General features: G+C 36.8%; 1 protein-coding gene and 1 pseudogene across 1 annotated transcript in view; both read left to right on the top strand.

Moving 5' to 3' along the window:
- Positions 1 to 216: 216 nt before the first annotated feature.
- Positions 217 to 1,259, top strand: LOC145772569 (uncharacterized; annotated as a pseudogene).
- A 1,931-nt stretch (positions 1,260 to 3,190) lies between these two features.
- Positions 3,191 to 17,179, top strand: part of LOC145771671 (myotubularin-related protein 5-like) — a 53,678-nt gene continuing 39,689 nt past the window's right edge. The window contains exons 1-8 of the mRNA XM_082583403.1: positions 3,191 to 3,378; positions 9,666 to 9,754; positions 11,109 to 11,525; positions 11,723 to 11,939; positions 12,796 to 12,928; positions 13,843 to 13,951; positions 16,321 to 16,434; positions 16,810 to 16,887. Coding sequence (XP_082439529.1) covers positions 3,321 to 3,378; positions 9,666 to 9,754; positions 11,109 to 11,525; positions 11,723 to 11,939; positions 12,796 to 12,928; positions 13,843 to 13,951; positions 16,321 to 16,434; positions 16,810 to 16,887 — 1,215 coding nt within the window. The 5' untranslated portion in view covers positions 3,191 to 3,320. The remainder of the gene's footprint in view (positions 3,379 to 9,665; positions 9,755 to 11,108; positions 11,526 to 11,722; positions 11,940 to 12,795; positions 12,929 to 13,842; positions 13,952 to 16,320; positions 16,435 to 16,809; positions 16,888 to 17,179) is intronic.

Genomic DNA, 17,179 nt, shown 5'->3' with positions numbered 1-17,179 from the left:
CTTACTAAGAGCAACTGACATGCTTATTATCAGGATCGAAAAAATAAAGGACGAATATCATAGAACGAACGCTAACTGTGTAAACCAGTGGTTCTTAACTCATTTGCCAACAATTAAGCCTTCGTCTGATACACGTTGGGAGGCACACGATATGACGTTATAGGCCTACATGCGCCAAGAAAAAGTTATCAAGCAGTTCTTCAAGTCTTGAAAGCAATGTCTGATGACAATGACGAACAATCACAGACTAAAGAAACAGCCAAGGGGTTTATCTTGTCAATGGAAAAGCTTGAAACCGTTATTTTAATTGAGTTATGGTCTTGCATAATGGAACGGTTTTATAAAACTAGTCGGGCGCTCCAGGATAGCAAAATTACTTTGAATAAGGCAACAAATCTGCTTCAGGGTCTACATGACTTTGTTCAAAAATTTAGATCCCAATTTCAAAAGCTCAAAGAAAAGGGTAGAGCAGGGCTACTCAACTGGCGGACCGCGGTCTGAATCCGGACCTTCTGGGGGTTGATGGTGGACCTTGAGCTTTTGGAAGAATACCCTCTTTGCCACGTTTCAGGGCTTTTTTAAACATATTTCTACTGGAAGGAAGCAATTTCTACTGTGATTATCCTAATTGCTGGGGTCTTCGACTCCCAACCTCTCCAATACTTCCTCAGAAATGTAATTCGAGTTACATTTTACCTAAGAAAGTGGTTTGATAAAATAGTTTAGCTTTCGTGGTTGCGTGTGAAATAACTTGTTCACCGGACCGCTAAAAATATACAACTTGTCAAACTGGACCTTTGTTAAGATTAATTGAGTAATCCTGGGGGGGGAGTATTAAATGGCTATCATCATTATATTGAATGAAGAAATTTCAAGAAGGAAGAGAAGAAAAGTATGCTTGGATAGCAAAGATGGATCTGAAAACACATCACTTGATCCATCGTGCAGATTCAAAGTAGACTCATATCTGCCAATCATTGACCAAATTGTTTTGTGTATGAAATCCCGCATCGCAGCATACGATCGTCTTCAAATAAGATTTTCGTTTCTGGCGGAATTAAACACCATGTCTAACTGTAAAATTGAAGAGAGTGCTAACACATTGCTTCACTATTATCCAGATGATCTAGATTCTGGAAGAATCACTGCCTGAAGAGATGATTCATTTTTCTGCACTGCTTAAACAACACTATTTTAACAGCGAATGCAGCAAAAAAACTCGAATGTTTAGATTCATCAATGAAAATGAGTTTATGTAGGCTATGCATGTCCTAACGTATTTGTTGTAGGCTACTAAGAATGTATCTTTGTCTGATGATTTCTAATTGTTCAGGTGAGCGCTCATTTTCAGTGCTTAAAAGAGTAAAGAATCAACTGCGTTCATCCATGGACCAGAAAAGATTGCATTCCTTTGCTCTACTCTGCATTGAAAACAAAATTTTGGAAAAAAATAGACACCGATGATGTTATTAACAGCTTTGCTTTGTTTAAATCCAGAAAACATGTCATTTGAATGAGTTTAATATGTAAATACTGTACTTCGGGTATAATTTTTGTTATTTCATTTTAATTCTGATTGGTACAATGAGGGGAATGAAATATAGGCCTCAGATTACCAATAGCCCCAGGTCCATGAAAACCTTAATCCGGCCCTGGCCGTCGGCACCACAACATACCTGGGCACGATGGTGGCGAGGGTTAACCATCAAGACACACAGTCTTCAATGCTGATTTATTGTGTCCAAAGGTGAATGCGTAAGACAACACAGCAAGCATAATGTCAAACGGAATATTAAACAGAAAACAGAATCTTTATCCTCTGACAGAGATAAGTATTTGTAGCCTAAGTTCTATCCTGGTAGTGGCCGGCAACCAAGTTCTACAGAGTGAAGTGTTCGCTTGTTGAAGTGCTGTGTAAACTATTCTATCCACATAGGTGTCGCGCAATGGAAAGCAGTCCTTGAAATGCATTACTTAAGATGATTAGGCTACCGGTACATATTTTAACCTAAGTGTGAAACTCTTTGTCAAAAATTGATTCGACTTAGATGGAAAAGTCGCCATCCGTCAATACATTTTCTACCATTAAATGATTTAAACTTAGAGCAGGCTACAAACTCGGTTGATGCAAGTTAGTTAAACGCCTTGCAAAATCTCATGACATTAATCAAGTTTCATTTACGCCTTGAGTGAGTTTTGTAGATCAGCCAAAATTCTAATTATTGTTGTTAATGTGAAAAAGATAGCTTATCAACTCACCTTCCCTTGTTTATTTCTAAAAATTAATAATCGGAGTAGGGTGGTTTTTGGATGGAAATTATACCAATGGTCTTACACTATGTTGTTGTACCTGTATCCTAAAATCAGTGCCAAAATTAACATTAAAATTCCCCTTCCCCCAAGAATAAAAACAACAGAATAAAAACAAAGCAAGACCTGTAGCCTACAAGAAGGCCGACCAGCAGTGTTTGCAGAAAGGGTTCATGGAGGACTTTTGGACCCGGGCCAGAAATGATTTTGTAGACCCGTAACTTTTCCAAGAGGCCCCAAAACTTAAAAAAAACACCTCTAATTTTTTGAATACAGGGTAAGTTTCTTGACAGAGTCTTTAAACTCTCTTCTCAATGGTCCTGAAGCCGACCGAACAGGCATTTTAAGAAGTACCGTAACAACTTTTTTTATTTTTTATTTCAGGAGTTGTGTAAAATTAGCGGAAAAAAAACTTCAAAAACAGGTGAAGACCTTTCTTCTGTGGACAATTTCTTGTAAACTACTTTATTTGAATAAGTAATGGTGAAGTGAAGTTGTGTTTAGCGAATTTGCAACCTGTTGTATGAAAAATTAATTGAAGGCATCTGGCATTGGCAACTCTGGCTAGAAGCAATCTTTGGGTTCATTTCTGATTCTGATTTATTAATTGCTTTGTGGTCACAACAATTGGTTCAAATAGAATTGGTTGATTCAAATTTTATTGCAGCTTATAAGTAAGGGTGAGATAGACATGGAGAACTTTGTTTGTTACAAAAATGTTTGAGTGGAAATTTACATGCTGTGTGTGCATTAGCCAAACCTTCCAGTATCGGTATGTTTAGGGTACTGTACCCTTTGACTGGTTAACCTGCTTGTTTTATTGAAACACAGACAAACAATAGTATGTATTTCATAATTTTGCAAACTAAAACTGCTGAAATGAATACTGGGATTAAAAATTCAGAATAAGTTTGGACCAATTGATCTTGTCTCTGCGCGAAGACTATCATGTGCAAAGAGTTAATCAGGAGCATATTGAGCTTGCAACTTTGAGCAACATACCGTATCTAATGATGAGTCGCTTAATTGATTATTTTTCTGTTGTTGGTTATGATCATGATGCGGGAGGTGAGTGTCATAGTTTGCATTTGCATTTTTAGCTAAAAGTATTTTGTTGATTTATTTTTCATTTTGATTTTTTAGGGGATGAATTACCGGTACCGTAGTTGTCACTTATTTTAAATACGGTACCTAACCTTTTTTCTAAGCAACTGGGTTGTGCTTGGAAGTGGAAAAAAATGAATTGTCTTTTGACAAAACAAAGAAGTGAAATAGCAACTTATGGTTTAAGCAGATAAGAAATTCTGCCCTAATTTGAGAACAATTTAAAGCTGTTGAAAACAAAAACTTATAGGCAGTGGCTATTTGACCGGCTCCGGTCTTTGAATCTGAAACACTATTTGACCGGTCATGACGTCACTACATAAGCACTTTTTTCTTTTTCTCTTTCAAAGCAAAAGACGATAAGCGCGTTAAGTTTTAAATTCAACACGTTTTTTTCAACTGAATCCGTGGCGCATACGTAACGTCTCGGGCTGCCATTCTAGAGGGAATGAGTTCGATTCTATCCGGAGGCGTCCTTTTTTTTTTTTTTTTTAACTAAATTTTTGAAAGTGGAAAGTTGTCTTTAAGGGTTGGTTGAGATGATGATTTGAAACTTGACTGATTGTTGTGCGACAATGAGACTGGATTTAATTTTTAACTTCGGACTTCAGCGAAACGTAATCTTGCAGCCTATTAGAAGGTGTGATTTTTTCAGAGAATTTGTGCTAAGAAATGGAAGGAATTTGTTAAAAATAAAGACTAGAAAAAACTTTTTTAATTCGTTTTGAAACTTTTTTATTCACTTGTTGATTCATTCATATCAGTTTGTATCCTTTTGTAGTTAAAAAAAAAAAAAAAAAAAGATTGCTTCCGGATAGTATCGAACTCATTCCCTATAAAATGGCAGCCCGAGACGTTACGTATGCGCCACGGACTCAGTTGAAGAAAACGTGTTGAATTTAAAACTTAAGGCGCTTATCGTCTTTTGCTTTGAAAGAAAAAAGTGCTTATGTAGTGACGTCATGACCGGTCAAATAGTGTTTCAGATGCAAAGACCGGAGCCGGTCAAATAGCCACTGCCAAACTTATATTTTGGAAATTTTTTTAGTCCTGGGCAAAGATCAAAACCCTAACCTTATTCCTAACTCTAACCCTTACCTTAACCCTTCCTAACTTTAATCCTAACTCTGGCAACACCTGATTGTACCAGTAACCATGGTAACAAGTGGGTAAAAATAGCCACTTTGTAAAAATTAACACCTAGAACTTTTGCCTGAAACTAAATTTTTTTTTCGTTTCAAAGCAATTTTCACAAAGATTATTGCACCAAGAAGGGAATGATGTTTGTCTTCAAATAATTTTTATTTTAACTGGACTAACCACCAATCATCATTAAGTCCCCAAAGATCAAGACTTAAGGGCAAACACTTTGAATTGTCAGCTCTTTTTCAGTCAGTCAGTTTATTTATTTGTCACAAACACAAACATGAAAAGAATACAAAATATGCAATAGTCTGATGTGTGTCATATGACGAGGAGACTGCAAAAAGACCAAACAGTCGTTGCGCAGTTGCGCAGAAAAAATACTGCGAAAAGACCAAACTGCGAAAAGACCAAACTTGAGGTGGCTGCTGAGTGCTGACTAGATGACTGTTTGGTCTTTTTGCAGTCTTCTCGTCATATGACACACATCAGACTATTGCATATTTTGTATTCTTTTCATGTTTGTGTTTGTGACAAATAAATAAACTGACTGACTGAAAAAGAGCTGACAATTCAAAGTGTTTGCCCTTAAGTCTTGATCTTTGGGGACTTAATGTTGATTGGTGGTTAGTCCAGTTAAAATAAAAATTATTTGAAGACAAACATAATTCCCTTCTGGTGCAATAATCTTTGTGAAAATTGCTTTTAAAAAAAAAAAAAACGACTGACTGAAAAAAACGACTGACTGACTCTTATTTGAAACGACTGACTGACTCTTGATTTGTAGCTATAATATTAATTACCAGATGAAAAATTCCTCCATTGCATTTGCATTTCAACAGACTTTTTTACTGTGTCCGTAAACTCCTAAAAACTCCACTTTTAAGTAGTATTTTTGTCAAAGTAGCTATTTTTACTCGCTTGTTGTCATGATTGCAATAAACAAGCCTTGTTTTTATTGCAGGTGTTGCCAGAGTTAGGTATAAAGTTAGGGTTTTGTTTTTTGCCCAAGGCTTCAATCAATTTACAAATTACAAGTTTTGCCTTCAATGGCTACAAGCTTCTCTCAAATTAGGGCAGAATTTTTTATCTGGCAATGCTATTCTGGGAAATATGGTCACTGCCTATTTCTTTCACCAATATCCATTATCCATTCTCTCTACAAATGATGAAAATACCTTTCAAACAGTGGTGTTATCCGGTTACCATGTTAGGTTTGCTCTCTGCCTTGGACATTAAAATTTTCCAAGTTACAATTCCTTGTTTCCAACGACTTTAAAGTTTTGTTAGATTGAGATCATTTTTTTTCTGCTCTGGCAATATTGCACCACTTGAAACTTTATTGATTTTGACTTCATATTGAAAACACCTTGGAGTTGTCACTGTGATTGTGCTCAAGACTATGCACATGCTGTCGGCAGCAGTGGCCGAGTGGTTAGCGCGTTGGGCTCGCAGTCGAGAGCCTGCATGTTCGACTCCAGCCACCCGCACTTGCTGTTGTTTCTCTGGGCAAGAAACTTTACGATAATTGCCTCTACCCAGTGATTGATTTCGAGTAATGGGTAGTACCAAATTTAAGTCATAAGTAAAGTAGACAACCGGAAACAGACATTGCCGTCGGCTGCAGCGTGGGTCAGGTGTACGTCGGAAGGCGTACACCGATGCATAGCGCTCAAGTCCGCTTTCCCGCAATGCAGGATAAAGATAAAACAAACAAAATGCTTAAAAATCTTGAGTGTTGTACAGTGTTTTTTTTAAGGTGTTTTTGGGGACCGAAACGGTCCCCCAAATTTCTCCAGCGGTTTCCCAAAATTTGGACTTGCAACTACAGTAGAAAAGTAATGGTTGTTTTTCGCTATGTCTTGTCGATAATACGAATATCAGGCCTCGAAATTCATGGCAGACACGGCGGTCATGTCCGCCGTCACAGCATGTGATGTCCGCGGGAAGTACCATCTAGATCGGTCATATTTGTCCGCCAAGAAATAGCGGTAGAAATCGTCATTGCATAGCATGAACAATTGTTGCGAATAATTGAATATATATATAATTTTCCGCACATTCTAGCGCGCATCTAGAAAATGTTAATACTTCATTCCTTAGCTTCCATTCAAGCAGGAAAACTTTCGATTTTTACGTTGCTTCAACGATTGGTGACATTGAATCAGCGTAACAAAGGTAAATTATTTGCTAAGAACCGATGGAAGTACCGGTACTTTTACACTAATCACGCGCAACTTAGTTCAAGTCTTACGTCACAATGTCTGGCTTTGATCTCCGAGTATATAATATTGATAAGGCAAGGTTGGTTACAAAATTAGATTATACGAGTAGGTTATTACAGCAAGATGCAGCAAAATTTTTTTAGTTTTGGTATTACAGTAAGAAAGAAAAGGCCCAGGGAAAAGTCACTTTCGCTCATATGACTCGCAAAAATAAACCTAAAGAAAAAAGCCTAGTGAAACTTTGCACAACAGAAAATAGTAGCGTTAGTGTAAAAGTTTTTCAACTCGTGTCCAGAGCATTGTGACGTAAGAAGCCACACGACCTTGTTCGGTGGAAGTTAATTAGTTATGCGGCGTATTAAGCAGCTACACGGCGCTTTGACTCTTCAAGCGCACGTCGTTGGTCTGATGAAAGCTTTTCAGAGTCAGTGACTTCGCTGAAATTTTAAAAAGCCTTCTAAACCGTAGCTATAGTTCTGAAATGGCGAAGAATTATTATCAAGATAAAGTGATTAAGCGTGACGATCGACGCTAAAACTGGTGTGTCCGCCGTGAGACTTAATTTGTCCGCCGAGATAGCTGCTCAGACCGGACACTAGGGTGATTCATAAATTGAAATTTTTTTTAATTCAATGGGGCACCCTCTTGTATCGTGTCAATAGCTGAAAAAATAATCCTGTCAAATTTTTAGAGCAATCGAAAGCATTTTTAAGGTTGCAACCGACTTTGAAAGCTGCACATAATACACAAATGGGTCATTCCCTGTCAACTCAACAGGGTGTGCAAGCTCGATCCTCTTAGATTTGCTTGAAATTCACACTAAAGTTTCATATTGATGTATAATGAACACAAAACAAATTTCAGCTCATTATCTCAAGACGTTTAGAAATTACAGCCCTTCAAAGTCACCAAGGTCCCTCAAAATGTGTTTGCATGTACAATTGTACATTTTCCTCCATGTTTGGGTCTTCATAACTTTTAATCTAAAGCATTTACAAAGCTGAAATTTGGTATTCTGATTAAGAAGCAGCCCTAGTTTTCATGTCTACCACCAAAATTGCTAATTTCAAATTAGTTTTAGATATAGAACTTTTCAAAAATTGAATTTTTTTACATTTGAAATTTTTTTATCAATTTTTGATGTCCGCTATCTCCCAAACCAATAGTCACAGAACTACCATTTTGCATATCATTAATCTATACTAGTTGATAATTAACCACCATGAGACTGACATCAAACAAATGTGAAATTATTGAAGTTTGGAGGGTGTAAATATGGTTCGGGCTTCATCTTTGCACCCTCCAAACTTCAATAATTTTACATTTGTTTGGTGTCAGTCTCATGGGGGTTAATTATCAACTAGTATAGATTAATGATATGCAAAATGGTAGTTCTGTGATTATTGGTTTGGGAGATAGCGGACATCAAAAATTGATAAAAAATTTTCAAATGTAAAAAAATTCAATTTTTGAAAAGTTCTATATCTAAAACTAATAGGAAATTAGCAATTTTGGTGGTAGATATGAAAACTAGGGCTGCTTCTTAATCAGAATGCCAAATTTCAGCTTTGTAAATGCTTTAGATTAAAAGTTATGAAGACCCAAACATGGAGGAAAATGTACAATTGTACATGCGAACACATTTTGAGGGACCTTGGTGACTTTTGAAGGGCTGTAATTTCTAAACGTCTTGAGATAATGAGCTGAAATTTGTTTTGTGTTCATTATACATCAATATGAAACTTTAGTGTAAATTTCAAGAAAATCTAAGAGGGTCGAGCTTGCACACCCTGTTGAGTTGACAGGGAATGACCCATTTGTGTATTATGTGCAGCTTTCAAAGTCGGTAGCAACCTTAAAAATGCTTTCGATTGCCCTAAAATTTTGACAGGATTATTTTTTCAGGTATTGACACGATACAAGAGGGTGCCCCATTGAATTAAAAAAAAAAATCAATTTCTGAATCACCCTACCGGACACGTTTGTCCGCCGTCAACAAAAACGAATTTTGAGGCCTGGAATATAGCCTACGATCAATAGTTCACGTCTGGAAAAAAGAATAAGTGGAGGTACAGCTAACAGCTGAATCAAAGAGTTATTCACAAAAGGAGTGCACCTTCGATACTCGTCAATGTTTATTTCTGATTTATGGCGCATAATGATCAGTTTTTACTTGTGGAAACATAACAAGCAGAAGCCAACAAGCACTCTTTGTTTGCTTGTGCAGCAAACTTGTTGGGCAGGCTGTTTGGTCGCTGTCACAATCATTTAAGCTGTGCCTTGTCGAATAATGCATTTTATGTTGCGTTGATTGTATGTAGTTATGGCTATTTTTTGGTATTTAAATGAAACACTAGCGGTCTCTTAAAACTACTTAGCGGTCACCCAAACCAAACCTTAAAAAAACCCTGGTTGTAGATATAAAAAATTTTGTATGAGATTGGTATTTGCTCAAACCTGTAATAGTTGAAATGAGTTTGTATTATATTCATATCGTTTATGTTAGCTATCATTGTTTAATCTGCACTATTACGAAATCTTGTAAGTGCTATTCTTTATTTATTTCTGTGTTTTGTAAATTAGAATGACTAATTCTTTTAGAAATTGACCAAGTATTGATTTCCCAATTAAGCAGAACACAACCATGCTGCAACAAACAACTAAAACGAAAAATTCAAATAAAAAATTAGAAGCAAAATATTGCAAGCCAATTTTTAAAAATCAGTTACAAAAGGGCATTTAGATAGACAGCACAAATTGTCTGTACTAATTTGTACTGACATGACTAAAATGATAAAAATTGCTAAAAATTTGATGTGTATAACTGTATACATATGTTTATATGTGCATAATACAACTGTAGGCTATGTATAATTGTCACAGGCAAGGATCATGCTTTACGAGGAAAAGTACTGGTTCGAATCCCTGATACTGATTGGAAGGATCTTCCATTTACAGCTGGAATTGAATTGGTATTGTCTTCATCCAACTTATTGATTTTTTTGTGACCTTTGAACTGTGAATGTTTTGGACAGTAATGTTAAGCACATAGTAATTAAGTTTTTGTTAGAATTTTTTAATATTTGCACAATGCACACGTTTAGTTTTAAAACTTATTGTATTTCATGCATTGCAAATGCGGTTAGAGTGGTATCTGTTTAACTACTTTTCAGAGTTTAATCTACTTTAAAAATTTACTATTTAATTTAGTCATGATATTAAATTCATTTGAAATAAATAAATGCATGTGGAATAACGTGTAGTATGAGATTCACGCTGTTCCAGGGTTGTAAAAAACTTGTTTTTTTAAAAATAAACCCCGCCCACCCTGGTTGTATGGGCTAAACTAAAATGAGTTTTATCACATCAAAATAGCCAAACAAATTTGTTTTGGTTTTGCGGAATTTGTTCATTGGTTTAAGAATAAGTTAACCATGATATGCAATAGCCTATGCAATGCATTCATGCAAAATTATGCTTGCAAGCACTGAGTTGCTGATTGCTAAGTCTGCTAAATATAACAAGAATTTGGTGAGTATTTTTTTTTCTTTCTAACAATAGCCACAACAAAGCTAAGGTTAGATAAGATAACAATCCCGAGTGGTACCCGGGCAGCTACTCCTGAGAGTTTAAGCCCATAATTTCATCCGGAATGGCCCGTTTCGGTGAGTCCGATCCCTTAACAGGGGATTTTTCCAATTTTTTTTTTAATATCGGGTACCGTAGCCTAATTATCATTGCCGTTTTAGGGTTAGGGGTTAGAGGTTAGGAACTCACCGAATCGGACTCACTGAATCGGACTCACTGAATCGGACTCACTGAATCGGACTCACCGAATCGGACTCACCGAATAGTAGCAGACCCAATTTCATCAGCATTGTTTCAATGTGCTTCTTATTGCAAAAGGGAGTAGTCGTGACGGGTCTGCTACTATTCGGTGAGTCCGATTCGGTGAGTCTGATTCGGTGAGTTCCTAACCTCTAACCCTAACTCCTAACCCTAAAACGGCAATGATATAATTAGGCCACGGTACCCGATAATTAAAAAAAAAATTGAAAAAATCCCCCGTTAAGGGATCGGACTCACCGAATCGGACTTACCGAATCGGGCCATTCCGAGTCGTGACCTACAAAAATACATTCAAAAAATCTATTTTTGTAGGCCACGGGAGTAGTCTTATGCATATGCAATGATAGGCTCTCAAAGCAATGCAACTTTTACTTGTTTTTCTACTGCGTTTGTTTTTTGCTCTTCTTTCTTAACAGACCTGCCTACAATTGGACAATGTTTTATTCAGAAAAAAGAAACAGTGTTATATTTTTTCAGTTTTGTCAGCCTGCGGGGTGGTACTTAAGCAGAGAATGGCAAGAACCAACGTTCTTTGTGTCAATTCTGACGGATGCAGAAGGAAACCAACAATTCTGTGCTGTGCATTCATTTTCTGAACCCATACGTGCCCACAGTCCAGTACATGGGCGCACATTTCGAAAAGGCACATCAAACTCTATAACACTTCACAAATCTAAATCTGATAGTGATGCCACTGAAAATGGATTACTTAACTCAGACACAGCTCACGGTGAAGATTACATTGATGAAGATATGTGTCGAGTTGAAAGCACTGATCTTGAATACAATTCAGAGTCTTTAAATGATGTTAAAAGCGAATCGGATTCTAAAAATACTTATGCACCAAAATGTTTAGTTTTATTGTCGAAAGTTCAAGATTTCAGAGTTTTAAAGGTTAGTGAGCAGATTTAGAAGATATTCTAAATAATTTCATAGATATACTTTTTATTGCTATATCAGTATTAAAGAATAAAATATGTGCATAGCAATAAGTGTGTGTAACAATGTTAAGATTATATATATATATATATTATACATGTTTATTTCAAAGAATGCAATTCAGCCTCTTAGTACTATTTTAATTTTCACAGAATTGCCTGGGTCTGATCTATACGATTTATATTGACGGTTTTAGTCAGTCTATAGAAAATATCATAGCAAAATTGCTTTTGGTTAAAGTCCCTCCTCCTGGCTCAACACTTCTTCGTTTTACAATTGGGGCATCAGACAAACAGGCCTTACAAATTCCAAAGAGTAATCAGCTACCTGTTACCAGATCAACGGTGACAATGTTGCTCCGACAATTAGGTAAATGTCATTTTCATTTTTTCTGTAAATATGTTGTACATGATGAATTGATGATGTATGACAGTATTACAAACGAATTTATTTTCACACAAGTTAGTTCAATCATAAACAGCTAAAAATCGATTTCGATCAGCTAGCAGCTAGATCATCTTCGGTTAAGCTTATTTGAATAGATTTAAATAAGCTTAACTGAACATGATTCAGCTGCTTCTAGTAGTTTTGCATACTTGTAGAAGCTTTTGACGCAGGGCCAGTTACCGAGATTGACAAAGTGAAGTTTCCGATTGTTGAAGTCTTGTTGCCGGGAAATTATTCTATCGATTAGGTGTCGCTGAATGGAGAGCAGTCCTTACAATGCGTTGCTCAAGTGCACCTCGAGAGTTGAACCAGCATCGCTTGATCTTGAAGCTTCTTTGTTCACGAAGTTACGCACTAACCAACTGAGCTATCGGGGTGGACAATTTTTGAATAAATGCCAGAAATTCATTATGAAGGTTTTTTCAAATGGTCATTTTAATCATTACCAAGAGGTTATGCCACTGCTGACAGCACCAACCATATTGGTTGCATATTAATTATCATTTTTCGTTTTTGATTAGAAAACGTAGTCAAAACAAACTAATTGTAAAATTGGTACTTTCACGATTGCTAGTGTTATTACTTTTAAATTCTCATTTCTTCCATTCCTTAAATGCTGTTTCATAGTCTTAAATAGGCCCATACCTTAACAGAAGTATAAGTGCATTATTCACACTGCAAGGTTATAGTTTTTGGAATAGATTTAAGTCTGCGCAGGTCAATGACCTGAATATCGCATGTAGTTCATGGTTTTCATTGTTTTTCTATTTTCTTTCAGGAATTTTAAACGTTTTAAACATTCTCTGCGCTGCTCTGGTTGATCAGAAGTTACTATTTTATTCATGTAGTTATGTTAGGCTCACTGAAGCATGCAATGCATTGACAGCCCTCATGTACCCTTTCAAGTACAGGTTAGTTCCAATCTTTAGTACGTATATTTACTAAGGTCCGTAGAAAAAACTAATAAGTGTAAATTCGTCATTTTTACATTGATTTAACGTTCGCAGACGTTGATGTTGGATGGAAAACGACGGATTTTTCTGTCTGGGATCAGTAGCCAAGTAACTCAGCACATATTCCATGGCTTTATAATACTACTGTAAATGTGCATTGTGCAATGTGCTTAGCAGTTACAATTCATACTTTGTTTCTACAATTGACAGCAGTTCAGATTTGGTATAAAATTAAATGAAAATTTCAACTATTTCAAGTTTTGAATGGGTTTAGTTTGTTTACTTTAGGAGGAAACACACCGTTTCTACTTAAAGGGATGATGCAAATTGAATACAATGTGTCTTAGGTCAATAGTAAATTATCACTATAAATTTGTTTTCAATCGATGATGATTGCATGGCTGAAATTGTGAAGTTTGGTTGCTAAAGTTTCCACCCTTTAATGCAGTACAATATGTTTTCATCAATCATTTCATGAAGATATTTCTGTTTGAATATCACCACTAAGTGAACTACATAGATCGGTCGTTGTATGGAGGCTAATGCTCGGTGGTTGAAGATTTAGATTAAGTGGACGGGAAGGCAGGGAAGTCAACCTTCGTGTCCACCTTCAGACATGCCTTTAAGTGTCCTGCCAAAGATATAGCCGCATGCTTTTGAGCAGTGTCGAACCGGCCCCCTTTCTAGTGCTGTACCAGGGCTCACCACTGATTCACTGATCATGCAGCCTAAGTACATATGTAATGCAATGGTATCGAGCTATAGGCCAAACGAAAGTCTTTTGTTTATTTCACAACAAAATTATATTTGGTAGATATGACATTAATCTTCTTACTACTAGTTTGACTCACGTTGCATTCTCCTTTTTTCAGTTATCCATATATACCTATTTTGCCGAAACATTTACTTGAGTGCACCTCTTCCCCAACCCCGTTCCTCATTGGAGTCCATTCTTCTTTCAAATCTGATTTGAACGAACTGGTGAGCTTCAAACTAGTGTTGGGCGATATATCGAATTTTCGATACGATACGATATCTTTTCAATATCGATATTTATTTCAATATCGTTCGATATTTTAACTATTACAGCCCTAACTCGTAACTGCAAACCCCTACAAAAACGTTGCCAGGCCAAACGGCAAAAGTTGAAATTGCCTCGGCAATTGCTGTGAACGTTTATTACGAAAAAAATTGTACCAAAACATGTAAAACGAGAAGCGAAAAATATACTTGAGTAGTCTATCCCGACCACACTGTTTGATTTGTTGTGATGTAATAATACCAAAAGTAGCGATAAAGCGAACAACGCGATACGCACGCTGTTGCGGTAATTCACGTTGAATAACTCACGTGGAGGAAAAGTAGGTTAATTTTGTGTTGATTCAACGTTCGAGTCAACACAAATCGGTTTAATTTTCCCGGCGGGTTATATTGCGTAACAAAACCCAATAAGAAATTTACGTTTGTTTTACATTAATTCGACATCTAGCGACGTTGAATTATCATAAAATAACGTTAATTGCTCAACCAAGCACCAGCAACAAATTAATAGCTCCCTGCGAGATGATTGCCTCGATTTACGTATGCACTAACATCATTTCGGCCGGCGCAATTGGGATACTGCGAGCAACACAAAGTTTGTTTGATAAAGAACTAGCTGTCAGAATCGGAATCATCAGATGCGGCATCGGAGGATGAGGTTGTCACGTCAGCACTGGAATCAGAAACAACAAGAGGCTCATCGCTTGGCTGTAAATCTACACTGTCTTCGCCGTTCGCAATGAAGCATGCACGTTTTGCGGCTTTCGGGCTTTGATACCCATCCACACGCCTCTTTCGCAGAGCTCCATCAGGGTGTTGACCAAGGAGCAAATCTATGGCTGTGCCATAACGACTGGGAGGAATGTCTAACTAACCCTAACCTTTACAAGCGCTCGTTTGGCCTCGGCATTTTTAATGCGCCATTCATGCATCTGCGTCGGCAATTGCCGGCACTAATTTCGAAGACTGAGAAACTCTTTTCTTAATTAGAACAAAAATATCGAAAAGTATCGAAATATCGAGTATTTTTTCAAATATCGTATCGTTTTGTTTTTTTCAATATCGCCCAACACTACTTCAAACCCATAATTGACTTTTGCATTTCTATTTTTCCAGTCAGCAAATCAGTTCTTTATCACGTTGATTCAACATCTGCAGACGTTGAACCAATATGAAAACAATTGTTTTGCTGATTGGGTTTGTAACAATATAACAACGTTGAATACCGTACATGAAAAGTAAACTTTGCAAGTGTTGATCAGTACCGGTATGTTCAAACAAACGTCTTCCCACAATTCGATTCAACTTTGCCACAGAGAAACGAGTTTTCGATCACTTTTTGTAATTTTTTTTATTTTTAATAATTAAACTTTGTTACTTATCAAAGTACCAGTAACTATTCTTTTCAGCCATGTTATATTTTGCATTTAGTTGTTAGGCATACTTCCTATTTGAAGTTAATTAGTAACTTAACAAACTTGGCTTGTTTTATTTTAACGTAGCGATACGGTGATGTCATCTTGTCAGGTCTTGGTGTGTAATTGATTGTGCAGTATATGTCAAGTGGTTGCGTTCTGTAATGATTGAATCAACCCTGATAGGTGTCTCTTGTTAGCGTCTTAAGCTTACATGCAATTTCTGAACAGTCGGTTGCATTACGATTTTGGTAGAGAGGTTACTTTGTTGAAACACCAGTAAATGGAACTATCATGAGCGTTGTTGCTTGGTTTTGTTGGCTAATCTGAAAAAAAATTTGCTAGATTTTTGCTATTTTACGTAAACATCATGTCTGCAACTGCAAGCTTTTTCGCTAGGTTGAAAACATGCTGATGCCCGCATTCCTGACCTCGCACTTCTTGGCAATGTCACTACAACATCACATTGCGATCGAATAACTGTTACAATTGTGCTGCTACTTAACTTTCTTGTTTCTCCCAAGATATATACTTAAAGTTATTTGACTATCAACAGACGTTTAATCTACATGCATAGTTTGCTTTTCTTAAAGTTTTTTTTCCACTTTTATACGAGCATACTGTAAAAGTTTCTTTATGGAACCGCTCTCTGTGAAAACTTGTGTGTTTGTAGTTGAAATGTTTTCACTACTATTTTTTTACATTGATTTAATTTAACGTGTAATGCCAATACTTTACTCGTTTTTTTCATCAATGCAAAACAGAACTGATTTCGACTACCCAGACAGCAAATTAGTCGTTTTTTACATTGATTCAACGTCTGCAAATGTGAAAAGCGACTGATTTGCTGTCTGGCTATATGCTTTTTAATTTATCATTGTGTTATCATTCCAGCTGGACGTGATCACAGTGGATTTGGATGGGGGTGTTATTTCTGTTCCAGAATGCGTGTGCGTGCCTACCATTCCTGAACCATACTATACCAGCGTTGTCGAAGCTCTCACAAAGGTTTGAACAAAAGCAACAGCAGTTGTAAACCTCAAGTCTTTGCATTACGTCAATGAAGCTTAACATTCTAAGACCGATTTCTTTTCTGACGCTCTTGGTCTAGTTGGCCACAGCACGGCAATGAGAATTTTTCACTGTTTATGTTGTTCTCCAGTTCTTTGCCTATTGAGAATGCAATATTTTGTCACTTGTAAGTTGTAACATGCAGTACATGCTTTTAAAACTTTGCTAGTTTGTGCCTTTATAAATCACCACAGTCAACATCAAAGTTGCTGGCGCAGACACTGATGTTATCCCTCCAGCTTCATCATGCTCGATAGTGTTTCTAACCATGTATCGGTGTAATATTTTTATTGATGTTATTCTTTGAATCAGGTTCTATGTCCTGACTTGGGTGTTGCAGACTGGGCTTATCCACCTGAACAAGCAAGGACTTTAGAGCCTGAAAGACTGGTGAGTAATGGCGTATGTTAAGCCTAGGATGTTTATCCTTTTTGTGTGAAGGTGTGGTTCAGGCCACAGAAAGCTGTTTTCAGTGTCATGCCTTTACTTGCATTTGTGCAGTAGTGTGCAAATCGTCGGTATGGGAACAAATTCTCGTCATTGTTCTCATAGTTGTATTTCACAAGGTGCGTAATGTTTGTCTACTTGTTGATTTTTCTGTTTTCTGTGCCTTTTCTTCATCTGCTTCGCTTTATGCTTCGCTTGCTGTACCATGATTGTACTGTGCCGTACTGTGATTGCG

This window comes from Aplidium turbinatum, chromosome 6 (assembly GCF_918807975.1).
Source record: "Aplidium turbinatum chromosome 6, kaAplTurb1.1, whole genome shotgun sequence".
NCBI classification, from domain to species: domain Eukaryota; kingdom Metazoa; phylum Chordata; class Ascidiacea; order Aplousobranchia; family Polyclinidae; genus Aplidium; species Aplidium turbinatum.
Note: the sequence above shows the minus strand (reverse complement) of the source record. Positions and strands in the feature narration are given on the sequence as shown.